Source organism: Styela clava, chromosome 2 (assembly GCF_964204865.1).
Source record: "Styela clava chromosome 2, kaStyClav1.hap1.2, whole genome shotgun sequence".
Lineage (NCBI taxonomy): Eukaryota > Metazoa > Chordata > Ascidiacea > Stolidobranchia > Styelidae > Styela > Styela clava.
The window spans coordinates 29379245-29391327 of NC_135251.1; the positions used below are offsets into that span (position 1 = coordinate 29379245).

A 12083-nucleotide genomic window follows, 5' to 3' on the forward strand; every position below is an offset into this window, starting at 1 on the left:
TCTTTCATTTAGCTTCTTCTTAGTAAGAACTAGATTGTTGCATCATAAGTACTTTTCCCAGCGTTTTATTAATAGGCATTGCTGCCACAAATCGATACTGTTACCAGCTTTAACCATTCCAATTATTGCTAAGTTAAGATTTGGTATTATCCAGTCGGGGTTTGGGTTAGGAATGCAGATGGCGTTGGAAATTCAAATTTTCGAATCATTCCTAATCTTGAATCCAACTGGATAATTACTAGTTTGTTATTTTGAAACGGGAGTGTTTTTCTCTTATCTCTAAACTGTGCAGAGAAGTTCAGGGGAAATCACATTGACTGAGTGAAATAAATCGTTAAAAGACTTTGTGCATGTTTATGTCAGATCACTAACAGACAAGTTTCGTTTCCCAGCCAAAGTAGTTTACTCTTTCTATCGATATATATATATAATGAAACGAACGCACTGAAGTGTTTTACGGGTAACTGTGATTTTTGATAGACATGAGAGTAGATGTTGCGGCTCCGAGTAGTTTGATTTTGTGAAAAAATGAGGCCAAACGGATCTTCTAATGCTAAATGCTGACCAGTGTTTGGACTAGCACCGCCTATCGTATTCAATCCAGCAATTGAATTGCCCATTTACGATGCATTATGAAATTATGCAAAACAGTGCGTCAAATCATGTCTACTCAGTACTCACTCCCCAACAATAGAGCGTCTCCAACCAACAATATCGCATTTTTAATTCTGCATAACAACGATATATTCATAAAAACTCATTGTAATCGCAAAAGATTAACAAAATTAGCCAATCGCGATGTTTCACCAATTTCTATTCAAGCTATAAGCGTATAAGGTAACTCTGAAGATCATATTTCAATATGCTTGCCAATTCTCTTTCATCAATATATCGGACATACGCGTTGGTAGTTGATTTATTCAATTAGTTTTTTTGATCACAGCTTTTGTAATAGTTGTAAAGCAAAAATCAACCTGAACACTTTGGATCATAATGCCTTGTATTTGTGTGTTTTTCGCTGTAGCCCATTTACACAGGATCGTTTATATATATGCATGATATGCTTCTATACGCTATAATACATTGTGTTCTGTGCAAACAAATTGTTACAAAAAAGGACAAGTAGAAGGAAATATAGAAAATAAACAAAAGCAAACGCAGGTGTGAAATAAGTTTGACAAAAAACTTGGCAGGTGAACATGTCGAAATTAACAGCGGTAAACCAGCCACAGCTAAAGCGAGTATGAGTGATTTCAGTGAAATTTTATTAAAAGTATATATTTTATTTTCGAAAGTATATTTTATTTATAGACGAAGATAGGAGTGTAGGATGCTCCAATAGACTAAATAGAGGAAATTGAATTGGTCGGTAGTTAAGAAAACGATGGCCTTATTCCATGGAACCCTGGGGTTAAATCATAACCGCAAGCCTACGCAGTAATGCCCAAGCCCGAGTGTTTATGCCGTCTTTGTGTGTGATGAATTTACAGTAACCGGTAAAGTAGATATATAATTGTTACTACATGCATTCCAGCTTTCCCAATGTGTGCCAACCGTATTCAGAAGGATCTCCTGCATCGCCGAAAGACATTTTACTGACGGGCAATTTTGCCATATCCGTCAAGTATCCTTCATCTCTGGTCATCACGTTACCGTTGTTATCACAATTACATTTATATCTGTTGTTGACGCACGTGCCTGAATATAATAACTTTGCAATCAAACTATTCTGTAACAATTTATTAGATGAGATGAACTGGAACTGAAATATTGTATTTTGTAGTATACTATTATTATTACTGACCTGTTTCTCCGCATGCACAATATCCGTCTTTTCTTGAGGTAGAGCCTCCCCAGTAAAGCATTTTTTCACCATTTCGTGATGTCCACCATGCCCAAGGATCGGTTGGAGCACCGAATGTGATAACACTACCGTGGCATCGAAACTAGATTCAGCATAATGATACAATTGAATATTTACAATAACAAAAATGAGTTTTCAAGTCATGTTTCATATACAATTATTTCTTTACATACATCGACTGTTCATTGCAGAATGAATCTTACGTTTAGTAGGTAAGCTTGTTTGGGGACAAACATTTCACTACTTTTATGTTTATATGATTGCTTTTCATGTACTAATAAAACGTCAAAAATAAAAATTGTAAGCAATATGAACTGGTTTAGCCGTGTCACCCATCAATACAACAAATCCAATGTGTTCTTATCTACCGAACCAAAACTAGAACGTTTTCTTATTCGCGAACACATTCGAACTGATCCATTCAAGTCACACTTACCTGTGACATAATAATATGAATTTGTGTCGATTTTACAAAAACGATCGACATGTGTATGAGTACCTTTATGTACTGCCGACATTCAACAGAATTTTCGATGACTTGAATGATATGTTCGGCGGAAATGCTGTACGTAGGGGTGACAGAATAGCAGCCCTTTCCTTCGCATTTCTCTATATTTTGCTCTCTCATTGAATCATGCCAGATTTCTGTTACAGCTGGAGAAAAAGATATACATATATATATATGATATAATCACAAACAACAACATTTTCAGACAATCCACAAATTTGATATGAAACTAAATAACAAAATTACAATTTAAATGATGCTTCCAACTTCCAGTTGTTTCAACCTTATACTGTTTTTAATGGAAGGTATTTGCAACAATTGTAAATTCTCAAAAAATCCTTAATATGCGCGTCACATTAACAAATCGTCAGTGGAATAAACGTATCAACATTTTAATACATTATAGATTATACAGTTTATATCGGGTTTATTAAATCAGTTTATTTTAATAAAGTTGAAAATATTTTTTCTAACGCTTTTGAATTTTGACACAGTCCTTGAATAGTCGTTTTGCTGGCAAATTGAAATATACCTTTAACGTTGGAAAAATCGCAGAATACTTGAAATGTTTGGGTTGAATTCGTTGCCAAGAAAGTGTAAAATCCTGATTCAGTAATATGAAATGTGTTCTTAAGTTGCTCACACGTGGAAACGCCTAAAAAGTAAATTGTGCTGTGCATGCGACGATAAATTTAAATGGAGGAAGAATGAAACAGTTCCATCTGTATATTTTCATATCTTACCATTTTTTGGCTGAAAATTACAGTATGCATATAATGCATTTGAACTTTCTGGATCCCTCATCAAATAGTAACCTGTTTTTGTAATTCCATATTTTTTGAGTTCACCACAGTTCGATACAGCTAAACAGTAAAAATAAACATTTTATAATTTTTTAGCATGAACGCGTGAACGTAATGCAATCAATTAAAAAATGCGATTTGCCATCACGAATCGAAACTTAATGTCGTGCGCAGTAAATATATTGAATATAATGCATGCCCTGTAACCTGACAATGACATCATGGCATTCTGTGAAAAATTTTATGTGATGTCTGGTATTCATCATAAAACTTTCCTGTAACCCCCCAAGTCTCCAATTTTTAGTCAGGTCAAACTTTTTTATTAAGTCAAGCATGAGCTGCAAACCGGAAAACAGATACATTTCCAAATCGTTGTATCGCAGGAAACATAATAACGCTCTTATGACAAAAATACAATAATATCTCATGTTTACTTTGAGTAAAGTTCCGAGAAATGCCAAACCAGAATCATATCTGGTAATGAGCCCAGAACGCTTATGTTCAATCATGTATACGCAATGAAACTATCGATGTTTTTACGATTTATCCTTGGCAGTGATTGCGTGATTTACTTCGAAGCGTCCGGATATATTATTATGTATCAATATCATTTTTTCCCAATGTTAAAACTCATGGAAAAGTGTACGCAGAGCTTCAACAAACAACTCAAAAGTAACATCCATTTAAATACCCAAAAATTATTGATAGGCTCAGATAGACATTTTACAGAAACATAAGATATACAGTTTGAAAATTACGACTTGTTTTCGTGAGATACCAACCCATTGATCCTATTTCCTGTCGAACTCGCTGTAAATCTGCGTCATTTTCCGGTTCTCCTTTCAAACCTTGTTCTCCCTGAATGCATTACATCATGTTTTGCATTTGAAATATAATATATGAATAACTTAATAAGTGTTCCAAATTACAACGACAAGCTATAGGTACTGAGTATTACATGCACATCTGATTAAAAGCAAGCTGTGAAATTACCGTAACTGATTCCTAATTATATATATATTCAAATAATTTATACATATAAGCTTGGAGGCAAAAGTAACACTTGAGAACAGTGAATACCAAGAATATTCAATAATAACATTGCAATATTTGATGATGTCACAGACCTATTTAGAAAAAATGTTTAATAAAATTTTCATTTGAACAGTACGTTGTCCAATGTGAAAAAGTATTCCATCTCCAGAAAAATTAGGCAGAGAAACGTATATATAAAATCTTACAGCAGGCTATAGGCTACTATATATTATCAGATGTGAATATTAGATATTCTATACTATCTCATTTAAATATATTATTGCCGAGAGTCGGTCTTCCAATTTGATCACATTCGATAATGTGTAACACATCATTCTTTGATACAAATATGTTCTTTCGCCAAGCATAAGCCGAGTGTTACTTTTTCGAAAATAATGGCTTTCTTTGTAGATTGTTGTTTCGTAGGTTCTACTGTATTAAAAATCACATTTGCATCGCCAGTTGAAATGAACTGAATACATACTAGATATACAAAATGCAATGTGGTACAATGTTCAAAAAATGGTACGAGGGTGATTCTGTAACATAGGGTCTTACTTTAAAACCTCTTTTCCCTTTTCGACCCATAGGCCCAATCGGACCTTTCTTTCCTGGTCGACCCTGGGTCTGTCTTTCTGCATCGGATTCAGTTGCCGCCTGTTGACCAACCCCACATTGAAAATTAACAACTGTATGGGCACCCTTTTCACTTGTCAGTGTCACTGTGTTAGACGACAGTTCTTGGCTATTGGAGCGAAAAACTGCATTTGCAAAAGCCACACAAAATAAGAAGGTACGCATATCCCGACTCCATGCTTTTTTTGACATTTTCTAAAATTGTATATATATATATATGTATTGAATAAAAAAAAATCTGTTTATTTTTGTTTAAATAAAAATGTAAACTAGAAAATATGTGGCAATAAATGTATCACATTTTATACAATTCCTCAGATTGACTAGTAATTCTAGCAAACACCAACACTGGCAAGTCTCAATAAATTCAGGAAATAGCAGAATCATTAACCGTTACGTTGGATTTGACTCAATAGTCGGTAACCCAAAAATATATATAAGAAGTAAATTGTATCTGCTGTCAAGAAAGCTTTAAACAGCTCACAATCGCCTGTATCAACCACCAAATATATACTTCAGCTGTCAAAATTAATTCTTGTACGCAGTTTGCGTAATGCTGTCATATATGGACTAATGCTGCACTGGTTGTTGTAAAACTCGTTGGTCAAATTCAAACAGTGGTTGGTTGGTTCAAAATTGGATTTTTATATAATAGCCTACTAAGCTTGTCCATTCAACATAATTTGACTGAACTGTATAACGGTCCGCTCATCTCATCTTCTATGCATTGCTTCTTGCTATAGTGCTCGTGTCACTCACTATTGCGATTAGCAAATCATATGCCCGGAGCTAATACTCCAAGATTTTTGTTAAAATGGAAGTACTATTCTGTCTAGAGATGTTGAGTATAGATATGAAGCGTTCACAGCCTTGCGTCAGAATAATAACCTGTGTCATTCTGATGGATCACCAGTCACTTGTAAATCTCCTATCAATGATTTCCTAACTTTATATGACAGTCCTTGATAATCGTGCTTTAACTACCCGTAACTGAAGTTAGTTTAAGATTGATTACTACTACGAGTCGTCAACATCAACACGACGTATGCTCACGCATTCGTTTAAGTGCAGCATCATGATTGTGCAGACTGTAGACTCAAATCGAAATTCACGCATTGTATCGTATATATTTTTTTTTACAAAGAAAAAAAAATAGTTACAAAGAAAAAACGAGAATATTGGTCAGAGACCGAAGACTTATCGATCGAAAGTTAGGGATCCCCAAACAGCGCTCTTACTCCATAGTGACACCTTGTGTCCCATCACTAATTAATTAATAACTCGCTAATTATACGACATAATTCATCCAAAATCAATAGGCTTCCGGTACGACATATGATGAATGCACATGCAAAATCTGGAGCAGATTCAATCTCGCTTTCGTGAGATATCGCGTGCATCTAACAGACAGACAAACAAACAGACAGACAAATACCTATCAACATACCTACCGATTAAAATCGATAAGTAATAAATAGTAAAATAAAAATAAATACACACTTAACAGCTAATAAAACCATAGTTTATATTGTAAACTTTTTTTCGCAACCTCAATCATAACACTTAATTAAACGAGAATATCGGTCAGAGACCGAAGACTTATCAATAGGCTTCTGGTCCGACATATGATGAATGCACATGCAAAATTTGGAGCAGATTCAATCTTGCTTTCGTGAGATATCGCGTGCATCCAACAGACAAATACCTATCAACATACAGGTACACCCGTCGTAGGCTAAGTGAACCAAAAAGGCGGACATCGGAATAAGATCCAATGGGTACTGGGTAGCTACGCTACTGGTACCAGGTTGGGGGTTAGGCCATAATTTCAGGTAGGCCTAGAAATACTACGGGAGTCACATGGCTAGTCCCCGAACTTGTAATAGAACTAAAATAAAGAAAATTGAAACAAAATTATGGCCTAACTGACCCTAACCCATTGGATCTTGTGGATAAATCCAGGGGCGGCACGTTGCTGCGGGCGGCAAAATGTGGAAAAAGGTGTAAAACGAAGCGGCAGTACATTTTAAACGAACAAAAACAGTCACATTTATTTATTCTCAAAGATATACCGGTAAGTATAAGTTTTTTTCGACTGCATAATCAGCACAACAATAAAATGATTGATAATGATACCCAGACTTGAACGACCTAAGTTAACACTGATCTAAGTGAAGCCAAAAAATAACACAAGTTAAGCCTCTTCTAAACTAATTTGCAACTTTTTTTAGATTGTGACTCACTATGTGGTATCTTTAATAACATAATGATATTCATGCTGTTGAAGTCTTACTGGAATGTAAGCTATTATTGCAGTGTTCTCTCAATTTAGCTTTGGTAGTTGAGTTTAGATCAGTTTCCAGTTCATTTCACTTTCGCGAGGAGACAGGAAGGGGCCGTGAGGTGGGATTTCTCCATCTTCATGTTGTAGATGAAGTTGGACGAATTCTGTTAAGTGTCTTTCCCAATAGATCAACATTATCTTTTGACGATATACTTTCTGAATTTGCTTCAATGAAAGACGTATTGAACTTGGAACTTTCAATAAAAATTAACAAACACTGCTTTAATTCTTTAATCAGCTTTTACAACGGTGTTGAGATGGCGGCATTTCGGGCAAAAATTCAAGGGCGGTATATTGCCACGCCATTGTCTGGTACACATACTACGTTCGGGCGTCGCCATCTTAGTTTACATACTACGGGACTCGGGAGCACAGAAAAACCTTCCTATGAAAACTGCAGAACATGCTTCAAATCACATTACATTCAAGTGTTTTTCCTTTCGGCCAAAAAGAATAGCAAAAGCAAGTATTCACATGAACAATGTAGTTGATTGACAGTACAAGTCTTGTGCAGCTAACCTAAAAATCGAACCTGCTGTCAAATACCGTGTTTCCCTGAAAATATGACCTGACGTGAATTTCAAAATTGATTTTAATATAAGACGTCGTCGATAGCGCTAACTTTTTTTTTCTTAATCAATAGCAATAAATATTTACTACTCGTTTTAAGGGATTAATAAACTATGTTTAGCGTTTTTTTAAATGAAAAAGTGTTATTTATAAGTAAATAGATATCGGTTTTCATATTTTGTAGAGTTGAAAATTTCGTAATTCTCTTCTTTGTAATTTTGTTTTTGATAAATGAAAATAAAAAATATCCTCTCTTAATAAGCCCTAGTTTTATTTTTCAAAGGGAAATTGAAATAAGACACTGTCTTATTTTCGAGGAAACACGTTATTTTTTCCATGGAGAAAGCAATTTAATGACGATTAGGACCATGTGGCCATCCCTAAACGTAACTTGTTATGAACGTGATGTCATTTTAGTTTAGCCATTCTGTAAAATGTTTACAATCCTGTGATATCTTGGAGTGCGTCATTGCCGCAGGTGAGATTTCGCATCATGGCCCCTCATGATTTTTCTCAAATTCTCTCAAGAGGGCAATCGAGGTCACTGCAACGTCGCGTGTGTGAGCCTCGCAGGCTGAGATCGCGTTTAATCAATAATGCGTTTCCTAACTGCGTCGTTGGAGTAATAGGGTAACGAGGCATGCAATCGTTTAATATCAGCTATCCTTTCCAAAAAATAGTAAGCGGTCGAATGTTAGCTATAGAAAGTTGCCAGAGTCGCGAATAACGCCTGGGATTTTGGGCAGATCTTTATCTTATTCTCTTATGCTCTGTTTAGTTGGATGTTTGGGGCGTCGATCAATTGAAGCCTCGTCGCAATGAAGGGGTTATACGGGCTTATAAGAAGGCAGCTGTTGTTGAAGGTATTTGCTGTAAGGCCCACTACAGGATAAAAATATAACACGAGTCTTCTATTGCTAACCAGCATGACCACATACTAACAAAAATTCTATCACTGACTAACTATATATCTTCCTAACCGCAGTGATTTCAAACGTTGATCGATTTAAGACAAATTAAGCTGCAGCAATTATTAATCAATTCGATTGTAGTACATGCATTATAGTTCAATACATTCTAGGCGCTTCTTTCCATTAAAAGGCATATGTATTATTGGTCGAAACTAAATGTCTCGTGTTAATGTACATGTTTAAAATTGAGCGGACAACGTTAACGTTGGACGCCCGAATCCACAACACGTTTTGTTCTGAAACAAACCCACAATTACACTTTCATAGCGTTATGGTACAGTTACTGTTGAAACCATCCTAGCGCATTCACCGCGGTTTAACAAACTCTAGTGGAAGTCAAACAGATGTGAGAAAATCACTTTACTTTCTATGAACACATGTGGTTTTCCTGATACTCGTATAAACTTTCCTCTTAGCTTGAAAAATATGATATGTAACAGGCCCAATTTATACAAATGAAATTTTATTTGCAATTGACGACTGTCATTTGTTTTGGCATGCATAGCTGAGTATTATATATTATCGTTATGTATGTAAATTATGAATCCATGGTTAATAACAAAAGTTGGTGCCTGTATGCATTTGGATACTTTTCTTTGCTGTACTTAACTGTTAAAAGTTGCTATGGACTATACACGTTTCTGGTAACGTATGTTACAGATTCGCCAATAAATTTTAAGAAACTTGGCAGATGGGCAGTTGTTACAGGCGCAACTGATGGAATCGGTAGAGCAATCGCAGATCAACTTGCCCATCGGGGAATCAATATTTTTCTGATAAGTAAAAATCAAGAAAAATTGAAAAATGTGGCCAGAGAAATTGAGGAATTATATAATGTTGAAACTAAGTTTTTGAAGTTCAACTTCATTCGGTTTGACACCATCAACAGTGTTTCTCCATATGACTCCATATCACAAGCTGTTCAAAATCTTGATGTTGGAATACTTGTAAATAATGTTGGAATGCCAGCGGGAGATGTAAAGGAGTTTCATCTATCACATGGACCTAATCAAACTCTTTCCATAGCATCAAACAATCAAATTCATTGCAACGCGTCCTCCAGGGCTAAAATGACAGAAATTATCCTTCCTGGTATGGTGGCACGCAAGCGAGGATTGGTTGTCAACATCTCGTCAATGTCGGCGTCTCACCCTCATCCCATTGTTTCAACTTATGCGGCATCGAAACGTTTTGACGATACCCTAAGCATTGGACTCGCAAACGAGTATCGCAAACATGGAATCGTGATTCAAAGTATTCAACCGGGATTTGTATTCACAAATTTAACAAAAGTAGTCATAAAAAATGCAAATTTGGCGGTGCCGAATGCTGCTACGTTTGCCCGACATATGATGAAAACTCTGGGTAAGGCAGATGTGACGTCAGGCTATTGGGTACATGCAATTGTTCGTTGGTTTTATATGAGTTTGCCGGAAGGGAATTTGGCACGAAGTTTGAGACGTACGTTCAAGGCTTTTGGAGAATGACAAAACAAAACGTCGACAACCGACTTCAGTAAGTGGTCTGAAACAAATCCATTAATACTTATGAAATTTCTATTGAACTTAACAAGAGATATGGTTAGGCCAAGAAATTCGTCAAGTATGAGACAGTTAAATTTATACCACAAAATATACATTTCGAGTAGATTCCAAACATCTATGCTTCTTTAATTATATATTGTCGGTGATTATACATCGATTATTACATCATTGGTGATTAGATAAGATGCGTCTTGTGTGAACACAACATCCTGTTTAATTCATGTGCAATTAATCACTATCGCAGATAAAACGCTTTATCTTCATTTGCAAACAAACGGCGAAACGCGTAGGTCTAGCTAAGAATGTGTGCGTATCGAAATGAAAGGAATCCAGACTGGATAACCTGTTGACTATCCTGCCACTTAGTCCCGCTAAACTGAATATTAGTCCATGTTGACCAACTAAATATTGCTACTTGTTAGCAAAATCTTTAATAAATATTCCTACAAATGAAAATTACCTCGTGCAGAAAGGAAAGTGGCGTAGGAATCCCACACCACGTCGCCTCTTTAATCAAGTGTAACTTCAGGTTCTTTTCTTCAAATATTGCCTTTGTTAAAAACAGCGATGTACAAAGCATGTGGCCCACGAAAAATCTTGCCACGAAATCTCAAACAGCTGTTTACAATAAAATTTAAGAGTGAACCCTAGGCTGAGTATATTTCAGATTGAAATCATCTTGTGTGGCGTACTATCGCGACGCAATGTTACATCAAAATCACGCAACCAGAAGCGTGTTATAAGCTTGATGTGACAGAAACAGGTTTCGCTCTGTTATGTCTGGGCCCACAAGAGAGGACGTTTGACGATGAAATTCGGCAGTCCTAAAACATTTGAAAATATTTGTATTGTTAGTCAAGTAAAAGATGGGGCCGCTTGCTTAATATTTTATAAATCTTCCACGAGTTCCAAGTCTTATAATTTGAAAACAAATATCGAGCTCACACGCAGTCAAATTATGAAAAAATCGATGGCAAGCGGAAAATCAAGCTACTGTCACTAAAAAGCGGGTTAGAGGAGCAGCAAAGTGATTTTCATAGTCCAACCTATTAGGGTACGTGATACATGGGACATAGTGGGAAATCAGCTCTCATACTGTAGTCTATTCGGAATCAGGATTGCGTTTTGATGTTTGACGCCGTATTTTGGTGAGGTACGCCGTTACTACAAACTGGCAGTGGCCGTGCATAGCTACTCAACTATGAAATGGAATCCGTTTTGGCATGTTGAAACTAAAATTTCGACATCTCAATCTTTTCTTCTTTCAACTTTTGCCTTTTCAACAGAACAAAACAATGTCTTGTATTTTCAGCTTTGGCCTATGTGAAATATTCACAACACCGGTGAGCAGTGATTTCCCTACACCCCCCCCCCCCCCTATAGGGGGTGAACACCCCCCTAAAATTTCAAACACCCCCCCCCCCCCCCCCCTAATTTTGAGGTGCGATTCCACACTGAGGGGTTCTAAACCGCAGTCTGCGGGCCAATTACGGCCCGCGTGACGATTTAAAATGGCCCGCCGAACTTGAGTGAAATAGTTTAACCCTTCATGTGGTACCTTTTGAGTTTTAGATACCGTCTATTGTTACATCATTATCACAGTTTAAGCACGTTTATTTCGTAACAATTGAATTATTCCGGTATCTTATGTATAGGTATGGGTATTATGATTACACACTGCAGTATTTTAGATATCAGCCATATATAAAGAAAGCTTGAAGATGTCACAAAACGAAAACTAGGCACTGAAAACAGACGTTTTTTAGATGAATGACAGCGTTTTTATTTCTTTATTGAAAAGAATCAAA

At 36.2% G+C, this 12083-nt stretch overlaps 1 protein-coding gene and 1 pseudogene across 2 annotated transcripts; one reads left to right on the forward strand and one right to left on the reverse strand.

The window, feature by feature from the left end:
- Window positions 1–982: 982 nt before the first annotated feature.
- Window positions 983–5048, reverse strand: LOC120336135 (contactin-associated protein-like 5). Of its 2 annotated transcripts, XM_039403740.2 has the most exons (7): window positions 4769–5048; window positions 3958–4033; window positions 3116–3235; window positions 2905–3027; window positions 2364–2518; window positions 1805–1946; window positions 983–1698 (listed from the first exon to the last, which is right to left on the reverse strand). In XM_039403740.2, exons 1-7 carry the CDS (start codon window positions 5036–5038, stop codon window positions 1520–1522), a joined length of 1065 nt encoding a protein of 354 aa, XP_039259674.2. In that variant the 5' UTR covers window positions 5039–5048; the 3' UTR covers window positions 983–1519. The 2 variants fall into 2 exon arrangements, with proteins under 2 accessions (XP_039259674.2, XP_077965822.1); XM_078109696.1 differs by lacking the exon at window positions 2905–3027.
- Window positions 5049–9233: 4185 nt separating this feature from the next.
- On the forward strand, window positions 9234–10387 carry LOC120336153 (very-long-chain 3-oxoacyl-CoA reductase pseudogene; annotated as a pseudogene).
- Window positions 10388–12083: the final 1696 nt, after the last annotated feature.